This window comes from Zingiber officinale, chromosome 5B, assembly GCF_018446385.1.
Source record: "Zingiber officinale cultivar Zhangliang chromosome 5B, Zo_v1.1, whole genome shotgun sequence".
Taxonomy (NCBI): Eukaryota; Viridiplantae; Streptophyta; class Magnoliopsida; order Zingiberales; family Zingiberaceae; genus Zingiber; species Zingiber officinale.
In genome coordinates, this window is record NC_055995.1 from 139,851,702 (window position 1) to 139,876,942 (window position 25,241).

The 25,241-nt window shown below is 38.0% G+C and overlaps 4 protein-coding genes across 4 annotated transcripts; 3 read left to right on the top strand and 1 right to left on the bottom strand.

Moving 5' to 3' along the window:
- On the top strand, positions 1–3,346 carry LOC121986408 (G-type lectin S-receptor-like serine/threonine-protein kinase At4g27290). Its single transcript, XM_042540347.1, has 8 exons — positions 1–273; positions 358–1,539; positions 1,614–1,745; positions 1,811–1,929; positions 2,024–2,234; positions 2,315–2,552; positions 2,632–2,785; positions 2,863–3,346. Exons 1-8 carry the CDS (start codon positions 216–218, stop codon positions 3,184–3,186), a joined length of 2,418 nt encoding a protein of 805 aa, XP_042396281.1. The 5' UTR covers positions 1–215; the 3' UTR covers positions 3,187–3,346.
- A 695-nt stretch (positions 3,347–4,041) lies between these two features.
- On the bottom strand, positions 4,042–6,238 carry LOC121986411 (54S ribosomal protein L24, mitochondrial-like). The gene is made up of 3 exons (XM_042540349.1): positions 6,017–6,238; positions 5,081–5,281; positions 4,042–4,699 (listed from the first exon to the last, which is right to left on the bottom strand). Exons 2-3 carry the CDS (start codon positions 5,272–5,274, stop codon positions 4,234–4,236), a joined length of 660 nt encoding a protein of 219 aa, XP_042396283.1. The 5' UTR covers positions 5,275–5,281; positions 6,017–6,238; the 3' UTR covers positions 4,042–4,233.
- An 83-nt stretch (positions 6,239–6,321) lies between these two features.
- LOC121986410 (RNA-binding protein 42-like) lies at positions 6,322–11,312 on the top strand. Its single transcript, XM_042540348.1, has 6 exons — positions 6,322–6,689; positions 8,854–9,031; positions 10,136–10,233; positions 10,639–10,735; positions 10,821–10,906; positions 10,972–11,312. The coding sequence occupies exons 1-6, from the start codon at positions 6,465–6,467 to the stop codon at positions 11,023–11,025; spliced, it is 738 nt and encodes a 245-aa protein (XP_042396282.1). The 5' UTR covers positions 6,322–6,464; the 3' UTR covers positions 11,026–11,312.
- Positions 11,313–15,630: 4,318 nt separating this feature from the next.
- LOC121986412 (organic cation/carnitine transporter 3-like) lies at positions 15,631–17,336 on the top strand. Its single transcript, XM_042540350.1, has one exon. The coding sequence runs from the start codon at positions 15,631–15,633 to the stop codon at positions 17,197–17,199; it is 1,569 nt and encodes a 522-aa protein (XP_042396284.1). The 3' UTR covers positions 17,200–17,336.
- Positions 17,337–25,241: the final 7,905 nt, after the last annotated feature.

The following is a 25,241-nucleotide window of genomic DNA, read 5'->3' on the forward strand; positions in this document are numbered from 1 at the left end:
AAATGACCCATGAAAACTACAAACCGACTTTCCCATCAACCTTCGCTCGTCCGCACAACTCAAAGGCGTTGGGAGAGCAGAGTCTCTAAACACTTCTCACTAGAAATTTCCCCATAGTCGAAACAGGACACAGTTGACCGCCGCCTAAACATATATATAAATCCATCAAAATCCTTGCTTTGATCTTCTATCAGAGATCATTCCAACCCTGAAGAATGAAAACAATTCTTCTTCTTTTTCTTCTTCTTCTGGTTCTAGTTCATGGCCAGTCGGGTACTTGCATTACAGCTTTAATTTCTTCTATTTGATCTTCCTCTGCTTCTCCATTGATTTTTATTTATTTATTTATTTTTGTAGGTGATAGAATGGCTCCGAGCAGTTCGATCGTGTACGGTGAATCTTTATCCTCTGCCGGAGGAATCTTTGAATTGGGTTTCTTCAGTCCCGGCGACGGCGGCAAGCACTACTTGGCCATCTGGTTCAAGAGCATCTCGGTGATGACTGCGGTGTGGGTGGCCAACAGGGACAGCCCTTTGCAGAGCGCCCGGGGCTCGCTCAACCTCACCGCTGACGGGAATCTTGTCCTTTTCAACAGCACCGGCTTCGTCGTCTGGTCGGCCGGCACGTCGGGCGCCGTAAACGCTTCTCTGCAGCTCCTGGACACCGGCAACCTTGTGCTCACAGGAGGCGCCGGCGATGGCGCCGCTGTCGTCTGGCAAAGCTTCGACCACCCGACGGATACTTTCCTCGCCGGCATGAGGATCGGATTGGACCGCCGGAGGAACGTCGACAGGTATCTGACCTCGTGGAAGACGGCTTCCGATCCGTCGACGGGGGAGTTCTCTTACGTGATGGAGAGCGAGGGAGTTCCGCAGTTGTTCTTGCGGAGAGGAGCCGGAGACGTCGTCTACCGCAGCGGGCCGTGGACTGGAAGAGGCTTCACCGGCCGGCCAAAGATGGGGACTGAACCTCTGTTCCAGTTCGCTTACGCCGACGACCGGGATGGGTTGTACTACACGTTTCATGTTTCCGACCCTGAGATTCTCACGCGGGCGTATCTGGACGAGGCCGGAGTTTTCCGGCGCGTGACGTGGACGAAAGGGAGCGACCGGTGGAACCTGTTCTGGGACGTGCCGGAGGACCAGTGCGACCTGTACGGGACCTGCGGCCGCAACGGCGTCTGCACCACCGCCTACTCGCCTCGGTGCCAGTGCCTGCAGGGCTTCGTCCCCGCGTCCCACGAGTCCTGGAGCCTGAGGAACAACACCGACGGCTGTGCGAGGAGGACCGGCCTGAATTGCTCCACCGACGGCTTCCTTCCCGTGCAGAACGTCAAGCTCCCCGACGCCGTCAACGCCACTGCCGCAAACAAGACCGCCGACGAGTGCATGAGCTGGTGCCAGAGCAACTGCTCCTGCACCGCGTACGCTCTGATCAGAGGCACCGAGTGCATAGCTTGGTCCGGCGATCTTCTCGACGTCAGATCCTTCTCCGACGGAGGAGACGAAGTCTACATTCGGCTCGCGGCTTCCGAGTTGGGTAACGTTCTTCCTCATCAGAATCCAGCTCTTGTTGCAGAATCTTAATCGTCTTACCAATTCCTTTTTTTGTAGGATCTCTAAGAGGCGGCGGCGCAGGGAAGAGAAAAGCCACCAAGGCAGTGTTCATCTCTGTGGCGAGCATTGCACTGGCGTCGGCTTGCTTCCTTCTAGCTCTGTGGCTGAGGTGCAGAAGAAGAACACAAGGTAAGATCGACTTCGACTTCGACCTTGCTTATCAGGGATAATAAAGAAGAAGCTTCAATTTACAGTAAATGAAGAACAAAAACTAGAGCTGAAACTGTATGAAATGTCCACAATAAGAGCAGCCACAAGTGATTTCTCCATGGAAAACCTTCTCGGTGAAGGTGGATTTGGCCCTGTGTACAAGGTGATTGATTGATTGTGTCTGATGATCGAATTAAATGGAGCTAGCTAGGGATTCTAAAAATCAATCTGAATTATATTGTGAAAATTTTGTGCAGGGTGAAATGGAAGATGGACTGGAGGTTGCCGTCAAGAGATTATCTAAAGGCTCGGCGCAAGGCCTAGAGGAGTTCAGAAATGAAGCTCTTCTGATAGTGCAACTGCAGCACAAGAATCTTGTTCGTTTGCTTGGATGTTGCATTGAGGAAGGCGAAAGGATCTTGGTCTATGAATACATGCCAAACAAGAGTTTGGATACTTTTATTTTCGGTATGGCAGTTTATCATTCTCTATCGATCGATGTCTCTCGACCTTTAGAGTCGTTGGGTAAACCAATTCCGATGTCTCAGATAAAGCCAGGAGTGAACTGTTGGATTGGGATAAGCGGTTTGCGATTATTGTTGGAGTTGCTCGAGGGCTTCTTTACCTTCATCATGATTCAAGATTGAAGATAATACATAGAGATTTGAAGACGAGCAATATCCTTCTCGACTATGATATGAATCCGAAGATATCAGATTTTGGAATAGCAAAGCATTTCAAAGTAGATCAAATTGAAGAAAGCACCGAAATAATAGCCGGGACATAGTAAGTGTGTTTCGATCAAAATTATAGATATTTGGTTAGTTAAGATGAATAACATTGAACTGTGAATAATATTATGCAGTGGATATATGCCGCCTGAGTATGCCATGCAAGGTTTATTTTCAGAGAAGTCCGATGTCTTCGGCTTCGGTGTCATACTCTTGGAAATTTTAAGCGGAAAGAAGAGTAGAACATTTGACAAATCACAACCTCATAAAAACCTCCTTATACTTCATGTAAGAACTAACCTCTTCATTTCTATCTAAAATCATTACATTAAATGTGCTTACATACTTGGAACTTTTGTATGTAGGCATGGAACCTTTGGAAGGAAGGAAGATGCCTAGAACTCATTTACAAAGCAATGGGAGACTCGTGCCCAAAATCAAAAGTTAAGAGATTCATTCAAGTAGGTCTTTTGTGTGTGCAAGAAAGAAGTGATGACAGGCCGACCATGGAGAATGTGGTTGTAATGTTAAGAAGCGAAGACGTTACACTACCGAATCCCACTGATGTTGCGAGCACACTACCAAAACCTAGTGATATCGTTGTCCACACGATGATCCCAACGAGTACAAACGAAAGGGATTGGAGTTCTATTAATGAGCTAACAATAACACAATTAGAAGGTCGTTGAGTTGTCCTTCATACAAATATTGTCGATGGGGGAATAAACAGAATTAGATTTTTCTCCTTAAGTTTAAATGTACAACTACATCCCAATGTCTATGCTGTAGTTGGCAGATTAACAATAATAATAATCATCAATCTTTTATCTCGAATATATTTTTTAAATTTCTCTTTTTTAAATATGATGCATATATATTTGTTATAAACTTATATTACTTGATAAGAACATTTATTCTTTGTCTAACTAAATATTATTCTAGAAGAAGAAAAAAGGAATGTAAAATTATATTTTAGTTCTTCCAAATACCTTAGTTCTCGACTGGTAGTGACTTTCTATCAGAGTATGCAACAAGACCGGCGACTGTGACTGGGAATCCAATTTCATCTCGTCGGAGTTCAACAATGCCACCATGCCACCAGTTCGATGCTGCGGCAACTCGAAGCAGAGCTGAGTGGCTTCAGCTACTCCTTTTTCGACGCCTACTCTGCACTCATGGAGTTCATCAACAAATCCAGCAATTACAGTGCGTGATCAAATCTCACGAATATCAACTGCAGTTACTTAACGATCATGACTTCATGAGCTCGATGTGAGCTTACCTGTGAAGGGTTCGTGGAGGTCAAAGCTGAATGCTGTGGGTTGGGAGAGCTGCGAGGCAAGATTGCTTGCACTCCAATCTCCAGTTATTGCTCCAAGAGCAGCGATCACATCTTCTGGGACTTCTACCACCCAACAGAAGCCCTTGTTGGGATGCTGACAACCGCTGCTGTGGAAGGATCACTGCCATATGTCTATCCTGTTAATGTAAGACAACTTATTGAACTGTAATGACATGAAGAATTACATCGAACGATACGATCGTATATAATCTCGGTCGGGATCAGAACCCAGCCCTATCACAACTCGACCAAACCTGAACAAGCATCAGAGTGGCAAACAGAATACAAAGGCATTGTTGGGACCTTGTTGCGCCCAACCTAAATGTTTCTTGTAACTCCTATTTTTATTCAAAGGCTTAATAGAACAGAGTTGAGAAACACAAAATCAACCGAATTATTTAACTGATTCGGTTTGCTGGGAAATTCCATCCTCCACATGTGCCGTATCTTCACTTGCTCCATCACCGAGTTCTTGTACGTTTGTTGTCTGATCTCCAACGATACCGCTGTTAATCTGCCTTTGCTTTGCCCTTGCTTTTCTGGCCTCCATTCGAGCCTCCTTCTTGGCGGCATCTTCCTCTGCAAATCCCTTCTCGATTTTGGCTTCCTCTTCAGGTGGGAAGAAGCCCACTTCCATTTGCCCAAGCTCTGCATACATTTTCTCAATTTTGGCTTTCCATGCTAAGCCTAACTCCGTGTCCATCTTACGGTAGGGAGTGTTCAGAAGATACTCATCTATTCCTCCAGCTTTATCGATGCACCGAAGAGCATGAGTGGTGACTTTAACTCGAATGTGTCGATCATGGATATAACTGAAAAGGCGTTTCTCTTGCACATTTGGCTTCCATGTCCTTCTAGATCTGCAATAAAACAGCTTCCATATGACATCCAAAATCCAAAAAAACAAGTTTACTCATTATAGAAAAAATTGTGGTGCATCAATAAATTTGTGCTTGTGCTATTAATTGATGAGAAGATAATTGGCAAAGAAAATTGCAATATGATGCCAGGTATCATTAGAATATTGATTGATAGTTTTCATACCATAAACATAAAAATACTGTGACCTCTTATTGAAAGTCATTTATAGGACTGCTGTTGCAATTGCAATGCTAACTTTGAATGGCTACTGAATCATCAATCCTTATAGACAAGAAGAAGATAACATAATTTAACCTACTCAATTATTTGAAACAAACAGATCATGAACAACAAAAAAGCGATCGAGTTTAGGAAGTTACTTGTTGCCTCCGTCCTCGCTGACCTTGTTGCCAAACTGGATGTGACGGCCAGCAAAGATCCCACGCTTGGCGCGTTCCATTACGACCTTGCTGTTGGGGATGAGCTTCTTCATAGACTCCAGCACTTCAGGAGCCATTTTGTCTCCTACCTTGCGTGCAACCTTGTTATATATCTCTCTTGATCTGAAGGCCATGATTGCCCTGGAAGAGAAAGAGGAGGCAAACGTGATAAGGGAAGGATTTAGTAATTTTGGATCAAATGTTGTAGGATGGCACATAAGGTAGCTGCTGACAATATGTACGCTTGTGAACTAATGGCGTGAGAGAATCCTGATCATAATGCACATAGGGCTTCAGATAGATACTAGATAATTTCTTAGAAAGTCTTGATATTGGAAGAACAGCTTAGTAAAGGTTGTCTATCAAGGTTCAAGTGAACCGACCCAGCTGGCTGAACAACCGCTGCATAATAGTGTATACAAACTAATTCAGGAAAAAAGCGAATTTGCTAAAAAATTGATCCAACATACTAAAAATTCAGTAAAGTGGACGAAATTCTGAAAGTTCAGAGGGAAATCAAGAATATGGTAGGCATCAGAATGAATATAGAACAGCACGGAAAGTGAAAAATGCTAAAAGATTGAGTGACTGTTTAACATACAAAATTTCAAACTAGTGCTTGAAAGTGTTAATAACCTCAACATGAAGACAAGCTTGAAAAAGTCGTTCCCTCGAAATTTGAGTTTGGTCGCATTGGGTGACAACCCCATAGATCAAATCTGACACTATGTCACACTCTAACCCTAATTCCATTACGTCACCTAAACAGCAATGCAAAATGGTTTGCCCGAGGAACATTGCAGCATTAAGGTGCATCCACAACACTAGATAAAATTGAGGCCTGGAGGAAAGCGGACGTTTAGAGAGATGATTTACCTGAGGACAGTTCAAACAACAAACTCCGTAGGAAGAGCGGATGGCTAAGGGGCGGCTTCGGCGTTGGGAAATCGGAGGTAGTCTTGAGGCCAGGAGGCGCAGCGGCGATGACGGGAGAAAGGGAACAAAGCAGCTAGCGCGGCAGCGGCGAGGTCCGGCGGCGCCGCGGTGGTGGGTGCGGATGCGAATGAGAAGGATCGGAGAGAGAGGGAGGGAGGGGATTATTAGGGCTTTTAATTGAACCGGCCTGGGAATTTCAATTGAACCGGACTTTTGGGGCCAAAGAATACTATACAGAATATTTAAGACCAAAATGAATTTTTCTCGTGCTTTTTTTCGAAGCAGTAGGAGCCCTAATCCTTTTCCCATCGCTCGCCCCAATTCCGCTCCCTTTTTTTCTCCGTGATCTCGAATTCTCGCAGATCACATTTCTGTCGAGAGGATTTTGATGGCGACGGAATCGTCTTCGACTTCGAGCTCCAACCCTGCGTCGTCGTCCCAATTCTCCTATCCAGGAACCACCTATTTCCCACTCCCGTTCCATCTCCAGAACGCCGGCCCTGCGGCTCAGCAGCCTTACGCGCCCTCGCCCCAGATTCCCACCGTGGCACCTGCGTTCCCTGTTCCGACCCCGGTTGTTACCGGAATGTATTCGCTTCCTCAATATCAGCAGGTTCGACTATCTTGGTTGCTTTTTCTTTTTTAGGTTTGAATTCGATTCCTTTTCGTGGAGCAATATGAGTTTGGGAGTTTCTTTCTGAAATCCGCTTGAGGAGGCGATCAACCTCCAATATGCTATGATGTGATGTAGAAGCTAAGGCAGAAGCTGTGAACTCCATTACGGCTTACAGCTTAGGATTCTTAAGTGGCTGCCTTTACTAGACCAGTGTTAGGTAACAAAGAAGGATGCTCACTGATGTATCCGTCTTGTGCTCGTCGGTGCAACTGATTCATGTATGTTTCCTTGCTCTTTGGGAACAAAACAGTGATAATGAGAGCTGCGAGCCTTCCATCCTTAAGATATGTTTATGTACCTCAGTTGAATAGCTGGAGTTGCAATTTCTCCAAGCTTTTTTTCTCTATTTACAAGATAATAAGACGTGGTAGGACTAGTAATCTACTGAATCACAAGAGTATCCTTGTTTGTTTTTTCATCAAATTGGTATTCAGTTTTTATAAAATTATTTTCACTTGAGCGGAACTGACTCATTCAGTATTACAATGTGAGATCCATCCCAGCTTTAAGGATATCGAATTTCCAACGTTTGTTCGGTGTTCCAAGGTGTCAATGACATTTGTTTCAATCCAGGGGCTTAATAAAAAAGTTAAACCCTTCTAGATTGGAACCAAATGTCTCAATTATTAATGCAAGTTGATCTTCCATTCACTTATCACCTCATTTTGACAGCCAACAGGGATATGCAAGGTTCTGATATGTAGAAAGTGAACAAACCCCTAGCAGATAGTTGAATTGTTTTAAAACCATTCAATTTTGTTGAAGCCATAAAAGTAGAAAAAAAACAAAAGGGTTCTTTTGGTAAAACACAAACAAGGGCATAGTTATTTAAGGCATGAGGCATCCAAAAGCGCATAGGTGTTGTGCGGCCTAAGGCGCTATGCGCAAGGTCAAGGTGAGGCGCACGCCATACCGAAGTAAGGCTTTGGGTATAAATTTTTACAATTTAAACATATATAGAGAATTTCTATCAAAATATTTCACTAACAAATTATAGTCCATGAAATATTAAACAATAATATAAATATAAAATTTACTAACAAATAAATATGTTATACGCATAATTCAAATTAATATATATATATATATATATATTAAATTATTGAAATAATTTTATTAGGGTTTCATTAATCCTATTTAAATTATCCCTACTATATCTAGGAGTTGATTGAAATTATTAACTTAAATTTTATTTAATTAAACCATAATTTACTTCCTGTTACGCGTGCCTGTGACCGCGGGGCTCACGCGGCTTGTCCATTGTAGTCGTGGGGCTTGTACAATGCATCTGCCACGACCGCAGGGCTCATGCGACGCCTCCATGGCTATCGCGAGGGTTGGGCTTTAAAAAAAAATCAGGCTTCAATGAGAAAAATTGTGCCTTACGTGTGACTGTCACCTCTCAAAGGTGCACGCTTAAGCGTGCTTCTTTCAAGCAGTGCGCCAGGGTCATTGCCAAGGCGCAAATGGCATGTCTGGCTATGCCTTGCGCCTAAGCGCACGCCTTTCACAAGTATGAACAAGGGTGTTGATTTGAAGCTCTAAAAATATACAGGGCCCTGATGATAAATTTCATGAACTCCTTATGTTTTATTTCCTAGATACCCACTGATGATGAGCCATGACGGTTTATATAAACTTCCGTTTAGCTCAAGCCTCAACGAGCATAAAATGTTCACAAATGGCTTTGTAAATCTTTTACCATTTTGATGATCCATCTATGTCTTGGATGATATCATCATTGTCATTCTCCCAATTATTTAAGGTTGGCTACATGAATTTTATTCCTTCATTGAGCATTAAATTAAGATTCATGCTCACAGGTTTAGACAATTTTAATGTTGGTTGTCCAGGTCTAACCCAACACTTTTTTTCACCCATGCTTGTTATGATCTCAAAGCATAATATAAGTTTGCTTATCATGATCATAGGGGCAATGATGGTCATGTACGACAGTACGAGTGAAATTTTTTTGGTGTTCTGCTTTGATCGTTTAGATTTGTTGCTTCTGGTAATTATGGTGAATGTAGAATGATTGTCATAGATCTTTTACTCTCATTGTTCTTCAATTTTTATAAAACTAACCTCTTCATTAATACAGGCACAACAACTTTTCCAGCGAGATGCACAAACCATTACACCAGAGGCACTAGAGAGTGTGAAAGCAGCATTAGCGAGTAGTGAGGTTGAGCATAAATCAGAGACAAAAAAGAAAGCAATACCACGAAAAGCGGCTGGTCAGAGATGGGAGGATCCAACTTTAACAGATTGGCCTGAAAGTATGTTTGCGAACCAAATCTTTTTAGTCCTGATACTTGCTTTTTTACATGTGCCCTCAATTTACATTGACTTGATCAAATTTTCATATGTTATTTACTGGACATATTAACATCATATTTATTCTCCTTCACCATTTTAACTACCTGACCCTCTAATTATCTTGAACCAAAAATTTTAGTGTCATTAGTTGAGTGTTTCTATGCGTGCGTGTATGATGTGGGTATGTGTGGTGTTTGCATGTGCGTGAATGTAGATATGTTGTGTGTGTGTGTGGGCGCGCGCGCGCACGCGCGCGAGTAATAAATAGGTGTTGTTAAATTCAACTTTTTGGTTATTGGCTGTCTGCACCTAATTCATGGCTATACAGATTTTGGTGTACTTTATTTTTGACGTTAGAGTGCTGCTGTGCCATGAAATAATGTCTCTAATTCCTTGAAATGGGAAGTATTTGAACCATCTAATTTTCAAAATGCATTAAGTTTTTTGTTTTGACAAACAGATTTAATTAGAAGACAATGAGGTTGAGAGACATGATTCCATGAAATAATGTCTCTAATTCCTTGAAATGGGAAGTATTTGAACCATCTAATTTTCAAAATGCATTAAGTTTTTTGTTTTGACAAACAGATTTAATTAGAAGACAATGAGGTTGAGAGACATGATTTTTTTTCTGTGTTGTACTTTAAGGTTAATTACAAAGATATATTCATATTTCGGAGGAGTACATTTTTTTGGGTTATAGCATCTCTTACACATTATCTTGATCACTCTATCAAATTCATTTGATGGTAAGCTTACTGGAAGATAATTTACTGAATATGTTTGAAAGTGGGTGAACTTAAGTTAACTGTTGTGCATTTGTAGTTTGTGTACGTAGATGAAACATTTACAAGTTACCGTATGCAAATCTGTAAAAGCTACAACATGTTATACGCCCCATAGACTTGTCAGAAAAAAAAAAACTGATGGGGTCATCATTACCACTTTTGCTATTTGATGCTACTCTTTAAAATATTGCTATCTTATATCCTCATATTCATTAGAAATACTGTGGTCTCCATTTTATGAAAGAACTGAACTTCTCTAATGCTTATTGCATGCAGATGATTTTCGTTTATTTTGTGGAGATCTTGGTAACGAAGTCAACGATGATGTTCTTTCAAAAGCATTTTCACGATTTCCCACCTTCAACATGGCGAGAGTGAGTTTTTACTCAGTGAAGTATATTATGTGCTTGTTTAGTGCATTGATAGTATAAAATACTTAGCTAAATAATATGTATAATTTTATAAAAGACAAAATGACACTATTAAGTTGGAAGAGTTATATTAACTTATAATAATTAGTGTTTTTTTTTTTTTGCTTATTGTAGTTCTATCTCTTTTTTTCATTTTTTTTTTCCTTTTTGAAACTGTTCTGTTTTCTGTTTCCTAGATGTCCAATATTTTTTTTTAGTTGGTAGGTTTTGGTACTCATTTCGATTTTACTTCAAAACGTAGTCAACACTTAATCAAAAAATAGATTCAATTAATGAACCACAGTAGCCTGATTCAAATTAATATGGATTCATATTGTATGGCCGAGATTGATTGGAAGTTTTCTTCAGGTAATCAGGGACAAGAGGACTGGTAAAACCAAGGGCTATGGATTTGTGAGCTTTTCCAACCCATCAGACCTTGCTGCAGCACTCAAGGAAATGAATGGTATGTATTCTCTCTACTACTTCAAATGGCATTTTGTGCGAAATCAAGTTTGGTTCATCTGTAGTGTCTTCTCTTCCTCTCACAGGTAAATATGTCGGAAACCGCCCTATCAAGCTGCGTAAGAGTACATGGAAGGAGAGGACAGATGTTGGCGCTCTTGGAAGGCAAAAGGTATTGTATGTTATTTATCTTTCAGCCTTTCCTCATTTTAACCAACTTTCATTTGTCATATCTAGAATCACATTCAAAAGAAACCAAAGCTGTCAAAGAAAGGTGTTCTTCACAAATGAGCTTCAGAAACTTAACCATTGAATGTAGACCTATCGTCTAGTATGTTAGATTGTTAATTTTTCTTGTTGTCCCCTCTTCAGCATGTTGCACTAACATGGTCGGCATGTTCCTGAAAGGAATCAATTGATTGTGCATCATGTGGTCGAATATGTAATAGCTGTATATGGTGGATGTTCTGCTGACCATCATGTTACGCTCATGCAGTCAATCACAAGTCAAACAACATCATATGGTGGAAAAGCATTTGATTATGAAATTGAATTTAGAAATGCCAATTTATATGAAATTGTTACTCCTTTGTTATCTTTCATTGTTCTTTTTTTAACAACATTGCAAAGACAACCTCTAAGGAATATATATTTCAAAAAGGTTTTATAGGATTTAACATGCTTAGCGAGTCAAATTGAGTGGGTTGATATATTTAAGTAGATGGGTTCTGAGTGGAGTGAGCCAAATGAGGTGAGTTGGGCATGTTGAGTGAGCTGAGTTGATAAGACTCTCTTTAGCTACTCATTCAATATAGAGTGTTAAATAATTTTGAAGAAAATCATCTTTCATTTTATTATGAAAGTTGTCTTCACATGCTTTATTATTGAAAATGCTACAATGAGGTGTTACCATCATGAGATCTGGGGTTTGAATCTCGACAAAGTCGAGGTAAATGTCTTTTTTATGTGCTAGTCATTATTCCAAAGATTAGTAGTCGCCCGTGATTTATCTCCTTCGTGTTGGCCCTGGGACGGGTTGGTGGGGTGCTGGGGGTGAGCGTATTTGCCTTTTGCTACCATTATTGAAAATGCTGGCTCAATAGTGACTGTAGAAATAAGTAATAGCAAGACAAGATGAATCGATCTAGTCATCATGATGTAAACTTTTGACTGTTGACTTTTAGTCCATCGTTGACACAACTAAACAAGTGTTGGAACCTTTAGATTTTGCATCACATCAAGTTTATAACGTACCAATTCATACTCTAAATCAATGATGTCTTGACTTGTGAAATCTTCAAGATAAAATTTCTTTGTAAGTTTGTAAATATCATCATTGTTAATTGAGTCAAATGAATTTTTAGGATCTAAAGTTGTATTAAGAGAAAGTTCCACTAATAACTCATTGAACTAAGTATTTAACTCCATCAAAAGGAAATCTATTGCTATATTAAAACATCAAAATGGTAATGATACTCAACTATAGTTTGCTGAAAAGAATGACCAATCTTATATAGACAATTAAGATCAAACATATTTATTTCATTTCTCGAACAAAAAACTCACTTTACAAGGAAATTCTTTAAACAAGTTTATGAAGAAATTCTTTTAACCCGCATTCAGTTTTTGAAGAATAGCAGTCAAAATGTCTTGACATTTTTTTTTTGAAGAATTTGATAAAGACTATCTATTGTTCTTATAATTTTATATATTAAGTACAGAATGAACACAAATTCAAAACTTGTCATGTTTCTGTAAATTTCCCGAACTTCAGTCTTAGCTCTTCCCTTTGGAGAATAATCACTAAAAACTTCAAAAACTTTGCAATTTACAGCGTGCATACCTATCAAACTTTTTACTGAGTCATAGTGAGAATTCCAACAAGTAGATTGACCCCATTTTTAGAATCACGTTCTCCAATTGTCAACATATGTTCAATTTCATTTCTTTGTTTAGTATACAACTCAGTAATGCACTTTGTAGAAGAAGTGACAATATTGTCCAAATAAGAAAAGAATTCTCAAATAACACTGACATTCTTGGTTGCAAAAACTAATATTCGATGGTAAAACAATAGATATAATATGCATAAGGACAATCTCTGATAAGTAATTCCTAAAGTTCATTTCATGCGCTACGCATATTAGCACTATCATATCCTTGGCTTTTGATTTTCTTAACTTGTAACCAAGAGCAGAGATTGGCACTATCATATTTGATTTTCATATGCGCATGGAATGAACTTTTGATTGGCACTAATAGCATAGGAGCAGTTAGTCAATTTTACTTGGTGGTATAAATAAAAAGTTTATTTGTTTATTGTTGTTAACTGTTGTTTAATTTGTATAATTTTATAGCATCATGATCATGTGATAATCGGTGGGCGCTCTGGTTGACGCCACGAATAGCTAATTTTATGGACTGTGACATCCATAATAACTTACAAAGTGAAGCCGCCTGCGTGGCGTGCTGAATTAGTGTTCATAATTTACAGTACTGCAACTCTCAATATTTTTTGCTCTCTTCAGTCGTGTTCTTGGATTTGGATCCAGCAAATCTTTTTGTTTGAGATCGATCGGTATAATTATAAATATACTGACACTGATGCCTGCTCCAATATCACTCGCCACTACTGCCTAAACCCAAGCAGCAAAATTCACATGTAGCTTGGAATTTAGTAGATAGGTCTCCGGTCTTCATTTAAATTTACAGGCAAGCATGCTTATCTAGCTTCTTGATTTCCATATTGTCATTGTTCGCCTCTGAATTGATTTCTTTATCGATCCTATCTGTCATCTCTTAGTCGAGCAATGCCAATCGTAGACTCATTGGCACATAGATTTAATTGTCTTTCGACCATCTCAGTATATATACAAAGATATATTGGCCACAAGTGAACTGTCCTCTTCAAAAGATGGTTATGCGTATGCTACTGCATCTCACTTGTTCTTTGTCATCTTTTGAAATTATCATCACCGCATTTAATTTTTCTGTCAAAATTTTGTCTTGTTTGTTTGATCAACGTAATTAATGTGCCTACCCCACCTCATTACTACTTTTTTCCTTCGCCACAATGAGCTAGTAGCACTTTCCTTCAGGGATTCCGAGCGTTTATCTTAAAATTAGAAAGAATTCAATGTGTGTTGAAATGGCAATTTCATTTGCAAGTTGTGTGTTAAATTTGTTTCGATAAATAAAATAATATAAATTTTATGATACCTTGTTATGATTTTGATATGGCGAATAATGTAGGGCCGGGCCTCGGGAGTTGGGGTCGAAGTTAAGAAAGTGGGACAAGCCAACCAACTGACTCCGAGTGGATGAATATTTTTATCCGATTATACGCCTCATTCAATCGGATCTCGAGTCCTCTTGGTTGGATGGGAGCCCAAGTCTCCCTTGTTTGATCGGACCCTCTGGACATATTACTCGACCGGACTCCTTGTCCTAATTGGAAGCCAAGTTCTCTTGATCCGATCAGATCTTCTAGACACACTACTTGACCGAGTTCTTTGTTTGACCGGAGGCTGAGTCATTAAAATACCTAACCTTCGATAGCCGAGCCGACCCGTTCAAAAGTGATGTCTGATTGAACAGCAAATATGACTCATCCAACTTATTGTTGAAGTGTTACAATTAATAACTCCTTAGCTCAATGACTTGATATTCACTTTTATCGTTCTTCATACGATGGAAGTTTCTACCTTTGCAAACGCAGAGGTAGCGGACATAATTCAAGAAAGACCATGGTGTCGGATTAGTTGGACATATTTCAGAAATATATTGATATTCGTGCAGAGAAAAAAATATCACTATATAAAGGGTCTCCACCTATGGGCACAGTTAAGCTGGGCTATCAAAATTCACTTTTCACCTCCACTGTTCTTCATTCATTTCCTCGATTTCTTATTTGATGAGAGTTAGAGTGTCTGCCCCAAAGAACCCTCCCTGGGTCAGTCGCTGATGTTTTTTCCATTGTCATTCTTCTTTGATACACATTACACATGCTCGTTCGCAGCGCTAGACTTTTTTGGCTCGGAGTCTTCTCGCAGTCAACCTTAAAACCATCATGTCCAGCATACTACCTTTTTCAATTTAGGTTGGATCAATTTTTATTATTGGATCAAATTAATTATTGATAAGTTTTTTTTGGATGTGTTATATTGAAGTGGACTAGTGGAGTACTGCAAATCCATTTGCTCTTAGTCTGTCTAATGCGTATCACTTGATTATATAAGGCGGATAATTTAACATAAATTTATATAAAAGTAGATTTTTTTTTTTATATTTTGAATCGTCAATATTTTAATTTATTTATCATCAAAATGGTATTTTATCAATTCTTATTTTGGTTTTTTTTTAAATATTTTAAATTTGGACGTAATTATAATATAAAAATTGATTTAAATATAGTTATAGCAACCAAACTGTTTACAGCTGTTATAATTATAGATAAATATAGTAAGGTATTAGAAATGAAATATTTATATTGTAGTAATTAAGATTTATAATTATTATAAAACAATATAAATCTATGCTGATTAGGGATAAAAATATTTATATTGTAATAGTTAAGTTGTTATAATAATGTCAAAAATAAAGATATTTTTTAAAATAAAAATAGCATGCTCTAGGAAGGATTCGTGTCATTTTAATTTTTTATCCATTTATAATTATATAGTACATAGTAGATTTATAATCATCACAGGTATATTATAGCTAGAGGATTTTTTTTGCTTTTTTCACTTTACCTCTATAGATTTGAAGAAATATTTCATTTTGTTCCATACAGTAAGCTTTGTTAGATTTGAAAATAAAATAAACTACAAGGTGTGAAATGAAATTTTTGTAAAACTCTATCTATCCAGCGATCGTCGCACTTCTCAGTTCTCTGCAATGGCCGACGAAGCTCCTCTTCTTCTTCGCTACCACTCCGCCGAGAACCAAAATGAACTCGCCGGAACGAGGCCGCCGCCGCCGTCGATGGAAACCGTAGATGAGACTCTCGAGAGGTATATGGGCGGCTTCCAACTCCTCCAAGCCATTTTCGTCGCCTTCGCGTGGGCTTTCGACGCCCAGCAGACCTTCATCAACGTCTTCACCGACGCCGAGCCTACCTGGCACTGCACTTCAGCTGGCGACTCCAACTCCGCCGCCTGCTCCGCCTCCACCCCTTGTAGCCTTCCTCCAGGCTCCTGGGTCTGGGACTCCCCGGCCCACGCTTCGGTGGTGTCGGAGTGGAGCCTCCAGTGCGCGGGCTCCGCCCTCGTCGGTCTCCCAGCCTCCGCCTACTTCTTAGGCTGCCTATTCGGCGGCTTCCTCCTATCGACGCTGGCGGACTCTGTTCTCGGCCGGAAGAACATGCTCTTCCTCTCCTGCTTCACCATGTCCCTCTCCGCCGCTCTCACGGTGGTGTCGCCCAATCTCTGGGCCTACGCGGCAATGAGGCTCCTCTGCGGGTGCGCGCGCGCCACCGTCGGCACCTCCGCGCTGGTGCTCTCGACGGAGATGGTTGGGAAGCGGTGGCGGGAGAAGGTCAGCATCGCCGGCTTCTTCTGCTTCACTCTCGGCTTCCTATCTTTGCCGGCCATGGCTTACCTCAACCGCGGGGAGTCGTGGAGAAGGCTCTATCTCTGGACCTCCGTCCCCTGTTTCTTCTACTCTGTTCTGATATATTTCTGGATCAAAGAATCGCCGCGGTGGCTTCTGGTGCGCGGCCGCCGCGACGAGGCCATTCAAACGATCAAGAGCATGACGGCGAACAATCGCAACGCCATCACCTCCAGCTTTTCGAAATTGATCGTCGCAGAGGACGCCGGCGACTTCGACAACGTCTTCTCCGCCTTGAAAGTGCTATGGGTTAAAAGATGGGCACTTCGCCGGCTACTCGCCGCCATGACCGTCGGCTTCGGCCTCGGGCTGGTCTACTACGGGATGCCGCTCAACTTGGGCAACCTCGGCTCCGATCTCTACCTCAGCGTGACGCTTAACGCGCTGGCCGAGCTGCCCTCGTCGCTGGCCACCCTCTTCCTCGTCGGCAGGGTGAACCGGCGGAGCTCCACGGTGGCGTTCACCACTGCAAGCGGGGCGCTCAGCCTCCTGTGCGTGGCGGTGACGACGGAGCCGTGGCGGACAGCGGCCGAGGTGTCGTCCTTCTTCGCCGCCTGCACGGCCTTCGACCTCCTGCTCATCTACTGCATCGAGCTGTTCCCGACGTGCGTGAGGAACTCGGCGATCACGATGGTGAGGCAGACGATCGTGCTGGGCGGCGTGTTCGCGCCTGTGCTGGTGGCGGAGGGGAGGAAGAGGAGCTTCCTGTCGTTCGGCGTGTTCGGCACGGTGGTGGGTTGCTGCGGGCTGTTCACGGCGTGCCTGCCGGAGACGAGAGGGAGGAGCATGTGCGACACCATGGAGGAAGAAGAGTTGAAGCAGATGATCATGAGCACCTCCACGACGACTCCATGACCGGCCTCAAGTCACGGAGCATCAGAGGAACAAGCCTCAATCATGCAATTGGTAGGGCTAGCTGTAAATTAGGGTATTTTGATAGGTGATCTACTGATCCGGTCAAGTCGAATTGATTTTAAATTAATTAATCCTTTGAAATGATTATTTATGTTTTATTTTATTTATTTATTTTTATAAATTTGCATTTGATTTAAGTTAGGCTAGAATTTAGTTAGTATTATCTACTTCTAAATTCAAATAATATATTATTGTTTAAATTTTTATATTTTAAATTTATTTGGTTAGTATTGAATTTGATAATATTAATTAGTATGTTCATTTTGAAAATCTTTTCTAATAACATAACATATTGATAAAAAAATTATTAATGAAATGTTATTATTATTATTATTATTATTATTATTATTATTATTATTATTTCGAGATTATAAAGTCATTGTAGAATATTAGACTACCATTTAAATATTCATAGTTCAAATTCTAACTATGATATATTTATCAATCACCTCAAGATAATCAATTATTTAATTGATATCGTATGCATTAAATCTACATAAATCAATTTAACGCTAAGTTGACATTTAGGGCTTTCACACAATTTTATTTAATTAAATTTAATACTACTATTTTTAAAAAAATATATATTGTATAAATGTTTTTGATATCACCGCCATAATTTTTTAAATTTTATAAAAACAAAAACGTCACTCCTTTCATGAACATCTTCTAAATTTATTTATATTTTTATTTTTAAAACTCATGATTTTTTAATTTTATTCTATGTTTACTTATTTGTTTGTAGTTAGATATTAAATAATAAATAAAAATAACAAATTTAGAGATCTTTTAATTTTTTATTGTATTTATATATATATTTTTAAACATTTTTAAACAGTTTTAATAAAGTTTCAAAATAAAAAATAAAATTATAGATAAATTTAAGATATTATCATTAGTTTAATAAAATATTTTCTTAATTGAATTTTTTAATAAAAATATTTTAAAAACTAAGTGCAACATTAGTAAAAAATTAAATAAGCCCTTTTAAAATTTAAGAAAACTCAAATAAAATAGATTCCGTGGCTAGTTCACCAATATCTATATTTACAATATTAGTAGCCTCTCCCTTTCACAAATCACAAAACAAGACGATTCTCTTTTTTTCTTTTACCTTTTCCTTTTCTTTTTGTTTGCCGATCTTGATAACAAGCAAAAGCCGTTAAACTAAATAAATTAATCGAATCAACTAAATTTAAAATTTAGTTTGATTTATTTGAAATTTTGATTTTTTTTATTTGATTAATTCAATTTGTTTCAGATTTGATTTTTAAATTTTTATTCGATTAAATCAAATACACCGAATAAATTAAACTTTTGGACTAAATTGAATTTTTAGATTTTAATTTTTTAAATTAAAACTGAATTTTATTAAATCGAATGGAATTTTTAGACTTAATTAGAAAAGTTAAGTTAATTCAGTTAATTAAATTTTTAAGTAAATTAACTATATTTTATGGATTTCATTTGTTTGGTTTTATTAAAAAATTTCGATGTTTAAGTTGGTTCTGAAAAAAAATAATAATTTGATTTGATTTAGTTAATTCAATTTGATTGAATTTAATCTAATAACCACACCTAAAAACAGTTTATTATTATTGTCAAATTATCCAAAATCCAAACCGATGGATCAACTCTATGTAACTTTGTTTAATTTAATTTACTTTTTTACTTATTTGTTTGTAGTTAAATATTAAATAATAAATAAATAAATTAGAGATGTTTAATTTTTATTAACTTTTTAAATATATTTTAAATTTTTTAAACAGTTTGTAATAAAGTTTCAAAATTAACAATTAAAATATAGATAAATTTAAGATATTATCATTAGTTTAATAATGTATTTTTTTAATTGATTTTTTTAATCAAAATATTTTAACAATTAAGTGCGAACTTAGAAAAAATTAAATAAGACTTTTGAAAGATTGGAAAAACTCAAATAAAATAGATTCAGACGGAAGTCCATGAATATCATCTATAGATATACGCCTTACTTTTTTCACAAGTCACAGAAAGATTTTTCATAGACCAACCGAGAGTTTCTAGCTTTTTCTTCTTGCCGTCGATCTTGACAAACACTTTAGATCATTTCTTCTCTGTTCCATTTCAAATCCCGATGGATAGGGTGGTAAAAAATTATCCGCTCATCTCAACGTCTCCATGAGCTCATTTTCATGTTAATACGAAAAAGATAAATCATGAATAACTAATTAATTGTTTGTCTAGACAGAATCTGAAATCCGATGGACATGAACTAGCAGAAGGAAGGAGTGGCATGTGCGGAGTGCAATCACAAGCGCCACAAATGCCCGCCAAATTGCATATTCATGTCGTATTTCCCGATCTCCCGAGCATACTGGTCGAAGTCCAGTATTGGCTCAGTAGAGGTGGGGATCAAATCTTGGCAGAGAATTTCATTACCTTTTGCAAGACTTCCCATGCACTTACTAGTTTGGATATCTATGTTTACCTTTTTCTATATCCGTGGAACTAACTTTAGGGCTAATAAGTTTTACATTTTTTTTACAGAGAGTACCGGTCGAACAGTGTAGGAGGAAGGCGGAGTCACTGGCGTTCGAGGTGGAGGCATGCATATGTAACCCTAAGCAGGGATGCGTCGATTACATTTATCTAGTGCAGCAGCACCTCGCTCATATCAACCGCAACATTCAAGAGAAAGAAGCCCAATTTTCCGCCATCGGCTATTAGCCACCGCCACTGCTGCCGTTATATTGGCATCAGATGCCTCACACTACAAGAAATTATGACATTTTGTGACGCGTGACATGGTTGTGCGTCGCCAAATGTTACCATATGGCGACACACAATATGCTCAGGGTCGCTACAATTACGAATCATGCAAATGCTTTTTCCCTCTTTTATTTTAGGTTATTTGGCGACCGGACAAAGTTAATGTGTCGTCATATGTGAGCATTTGACGACATGAAGAACACTCACATTGTTAAAATGTAACGGGAAATTTTCCCTCCCCCGCTTTCTATCTTTTAGCAACGCAACTCAGTTATGCATCGCAGAAAGATAAGTTAGAAGCGTCACAAAATAGGTATATCATTCTACGACGCATTCCAAACGTTGATGAATAATATATATTTTTTTTACCAAACCTTAATTTCTCTTCCCTTATTCCATTAAGACTTAGCAAAATTGGTATATTATTTATCATAAGTATTACATATCTAAATAATTATTGTATATATAACGTGTAAAATTTCATCTCCCACCAAAACCCTCCTCACTCCTCATCTTCACGTCGCCATCAAAATCCCTAGAAAAATCATCAACACTGTCTCCCCGCCTAAAATCCCCAAATCTTCTAGCTCCTTCTAAATCTATTTTTTTCTATTGGGAAGTGGTTTCAAGTGAAAGATTCTCAGAGAGCTGCTATTAATCGGAAGAGGGAGGGTCAAAATTTGATTGCAATCGATAAGGGGAATCGCGGAATGAGCGTTGGGGCCATTGGCTTTGTCGTGCTCCTCTTTTTTCGACTTCAAAGTTGAGTTATTCAAGGTCCGATCTGAGGCTACTTCTCGGTGTTCTGGGTGCGCCGCTCACCCCTGTGCACGTCACCAATAACAACCCATTGCCTCACCTCTGTATTAAAGACACCCCAATTATTAGTCATCTCTTATACATTTCAGTATCTTTTTATTTTTATTATTTATTTAATTGTATTTAATTTTTCTTTTTCAGCTATATCTCCTTTTTTATGCTTGTGTTGCTATATTAAACTTGTATTGAATGCGAAATAGTTGGATTGGACAACCATTATTTTTTCCCCTCATAAACTAAAAAGTATTTTTCTTTAAGTTTTTATTATGGTTGTTTTTGGCATTACGATATTTTATCTTGTTCTACTTGTTTCTTTTTGCATATGTTTCAGATATATTCAAGAGCAAGAGAGATTTGTGGATGGAAACTATTTACAAGCTGGCTTGAAATCACTTTTCGTTACTGTTTTGGTATTCTTTTTTGTTTTTTACTTGCAATTCTTTACACAAAATCTTCTCTTTTGCCATAAAATTTAATGTTTCGGTTCTTACTAAATTATTGAATTCATCATTTATTCAAATTCAATTTTTAAAATGTTATTTTTTTTCCCTTTGTCTTATATGGTTTGTTTGTGATTTTTGTTATTGGTGTTTTTATAAATGTTAATGGATCAGTTTTAGAAGTTGGCAATTTGTTCTTGAGTTAGCAATATTAAGCTAGATAGTAATGTATGGAATTGGTTGATTTTATGGCATGTAATGAAATTTAATGTATATGTTTGCTTACTCTATAGTTTTACAAAATGACAATTAACAAAAGTTGGATAAGTGTGAAGTATCGACTCTCTTTCGAATATAAAAATGGTGTTCGGATGTTTGTAACACAAGCTATGGAGTACACCAATGAAGAGAGAAAAATAGGATGCCCATGTAATACTTGTTTGAATCATCTATATCAGCCACTGCACTTAGTAGAGATATACCTAATAAAATATGGGATACAACAGTCATACTATACAAAGTGTGGGATTACCATGGTGAGCAATATAAACATCCACCAACAGAGCATAAAGTTTTATCTGATAGTGATGCCCAAGATGAAATGATAGATGTTTTGGATGATTTGACTGGACTAGTAGAGATAGGAGAATCCTGTGAGCCTGTTCGATATCAAGGTTTCCAAACTAAGAAATTTGATGATACGTTGAAGGAGATTGAGAAAGAATTGTATTTGGGATTTGTAAATTTCTAAGCGCTTAATTTCTTGGTAAAATTAATGAATGTGAAAGTACTAAACAAATGGAGTAACAAATCTTTTGATATGTTACTTAAGTTATTGAAGCAGGCATTTCCTCAAGCAATATTACCTGGCTCACACTATGAGGCAAAGAGAAAGTTAAGTGAGCTAGGATTGGGGTACAAGTCAATCCATGTATGTGAACATGATTGTGTTCTCTATTGGAAAGAGAATGTTGGGCTTCTGAATTGCCCTGTATGTGGCATGAGTAGATGGGTTGACAAAAATACGGAAGGTAAAAAAATATCAAAAAAAAGTGATGTGATACTTTCCCATAACTCTAGATTAAAGCATCTGTATAGTTCTAGGCACACTGTAAGAGATATCAGATGTCATGATACTGAACGACTAAAAGATGATGGTGTTTTAAGGCACCCCGTGGATAGTTTTGCTTGGAAGATGTTTGATGAGAAATTTCCAACATTTGCCATTGATCCTAGAAATGTGTGTCTTGGTTTGGCAATAGATGGTTTAAAACCATTTTGTAGCATGAGCACGATGTACAACATGTGGCCTGTTATGGTTGTTCCATATAACATGCTACCTTGGAAGTGTATAAAGTCTGAAAACATGATGTTGTCTTTATTAATACCTGGACCAACATCACTTGGAAAAGACATGGATGTTTTCCTTTAACCACTAATTGAAGAGTTAAAAAAATTATGGGAAGGCGTGAATACTCGAGAAGTAGTGACTAATGATACTTTCTTAATGCGTGCAGCAGTTTTGTGGACCATCAATGATTATCCTACATATGCTTTATTGTCTGGATGGAGTACAAAAGGGTATAAAGCATGTCCAACTTGTAACGAAGACATTCCTTCAAAAGGCATAAGGAGTAAGATAGCTTACATTGGGTGTAGATGTTTTCTTCCTTTAAATGATCCAATGAGGCGAAGTAAACAATTTGATGGTAAGGTAGAACCAAGATCTCCTCCTAGAGAATTAACTGCTGAAGTTATATTAGCTCAATTAGAACATGTGCATGTTGGTCTTCCTGGAAAGCATAAGCAGTATGGAGGTATAAAGCACAAACGTTCAGTTATCGAGCTTAATTAGTCGAAAAAGTATATTTTTTTTAGCTTGAATACTGGAAGCACTTACCACTTCGACATAACTTGCATGTAACGCACATTGAGAAGAATGTATGTGATAGTGTTCTTGGAACTTGTTGAACATAGAAGGAAAATCAAAAGATACAGAAAAGGCGAGACTAGATCTTCAAGACATGGGGATTAGGAAAGAGTTGTATCTCTACAAAGATGGAAATAAATGGAAGAAGCCACAGCAACATATATGTTAAGTGCTGAAGAGAGACATCTATTTTATCAATTTATCAAATCGGTGAAGTTTCCAGATGGTTTTGCCACCAACTTATCAAAAAATGTCAATGAGACCACTTGTAAAATTTTGAGACTTAAGTCTCATGACTGTTATGTTTTGCTCCAGCATTTATTACCGGAAGGAATCAGGCCATACTTGAAGAAAGAAGTGGTTGAAACTATCATTGAGTTGTGTAATTTCTTCCAACAAATATGTGCCAAGACTTTGAATGTCAGTGATCTTAATTGTTGAAGACAAATGTTGTGTTTATTTTGTGCAAGTTGGAAAGAATATTCCCTCCAACGTTCTTTGATATGATGGTTCACTTGATTCTTCATTTACCACAAGAGGCAATAATGGGTGGTCTTGTACATTTTAGATGGATGTATTGTATTGAGCGAGCTATGGGTATTTACAAATAATATGTTAATAATTGAGTGCATCTAGAGGGATCAATTCCTGAAGCTTACATTGTTAATGAGGCTTTAACCTTTTGCTCAATGTATTTTTGAGATATCGCAACCCGATATAATCACCCAGAAAGAAATGATGATAGGGTGAACACATGCCCTTCCCGAGTTATTTTTATATTCAAACATGTTGGTCGGTCCTTGGGCAAGAAAGAGGTCAAAGTTCTTGAACCTTTTTTACGGAGTAAGGTAGAGTGGTATGTGCTAAATAATTGTCAAGAAGTTGAAAAGTACCTTGAGTAAGTCATCTATAACTCATTCAATTATTTCATTTACCTAAATTTATATTATTTGCTAATAATAGTATTTTAAATATCATGTGGATAATAATAATATTTTAAAATGTAAGGAGCATCGAAATGATCTACTAGCTAGGGGAGTGCGAAATGTGGAACAATAACAAAAAATTGAATTTCCAATGTGGTTTAGGGATAAGGTAAGTAAAAATCATGTTCAAGTCAATATGATAAACTGTTCAATCCTAAATAAAAATAGGTTGCATTTGAATTGAATAATTTCAAATCCAATTAAATCTTTGTATCGTACTTCTCTAAACATTTTTTAGGTTAATGAAATGCGAGTAACGGGGTCATGTGAAGCCACAACTGAATTGTATGCATTAGCTAATAGATCCAATTTCAGTCTGTACTCATACTCTGGTTCTATTATCAATGGCGTTAAGTTTCTTGTGGAACAACGAGATGTGAGACGAACCACACAAAATAGCGGTATTCTTGTACCTGGTGTAGGAGGGCAAAACTTTTATTGTGTTCTTCAAGAAGTTATAGAGTTGTGTTATTTAAAATATTGCATAGTATTAATATTAAAGTGCAAATGGTTTGACACTGATCCTAGGAAAAGAAGAATTCAAGTGGACAATATATTCACAAGCATCTATACTGGGAACAAGAATGATCCATTTATACTTGCATCACGGACGAAATTAGTGTATTACTTGAATGACAACAAGAATGACTACCCAATGTGAAAATTGGTTCAAGCTTATACCCCACAGAATTTGTGGGACTATCCAAATATTGAAACTGAAAATGATGTTGACACAACTAGTATCGATGCTCACATAGTGCAAGAAATTAATTCATGATCATTGCAATTGGTGGTAGAATTACCCGAGTTTGAGAATGTCAGCTTCCATCGTGATGATATCGAACCGACAAAGATTATAAATATCAATCATTTGTTGCACAATATAGGTGATTTTGTAGTTGATGATGATGATTTTGAGGATGACACAATAGAACATTATAATGAAGAAGATGATGGTGGTATTGAAATTGATGATGATGATAGTATTGAAAATTAGACTAATGATAAGTAAGAAATATATTTATTCATATTACAGTTGGTTTATCTATTCTTTGT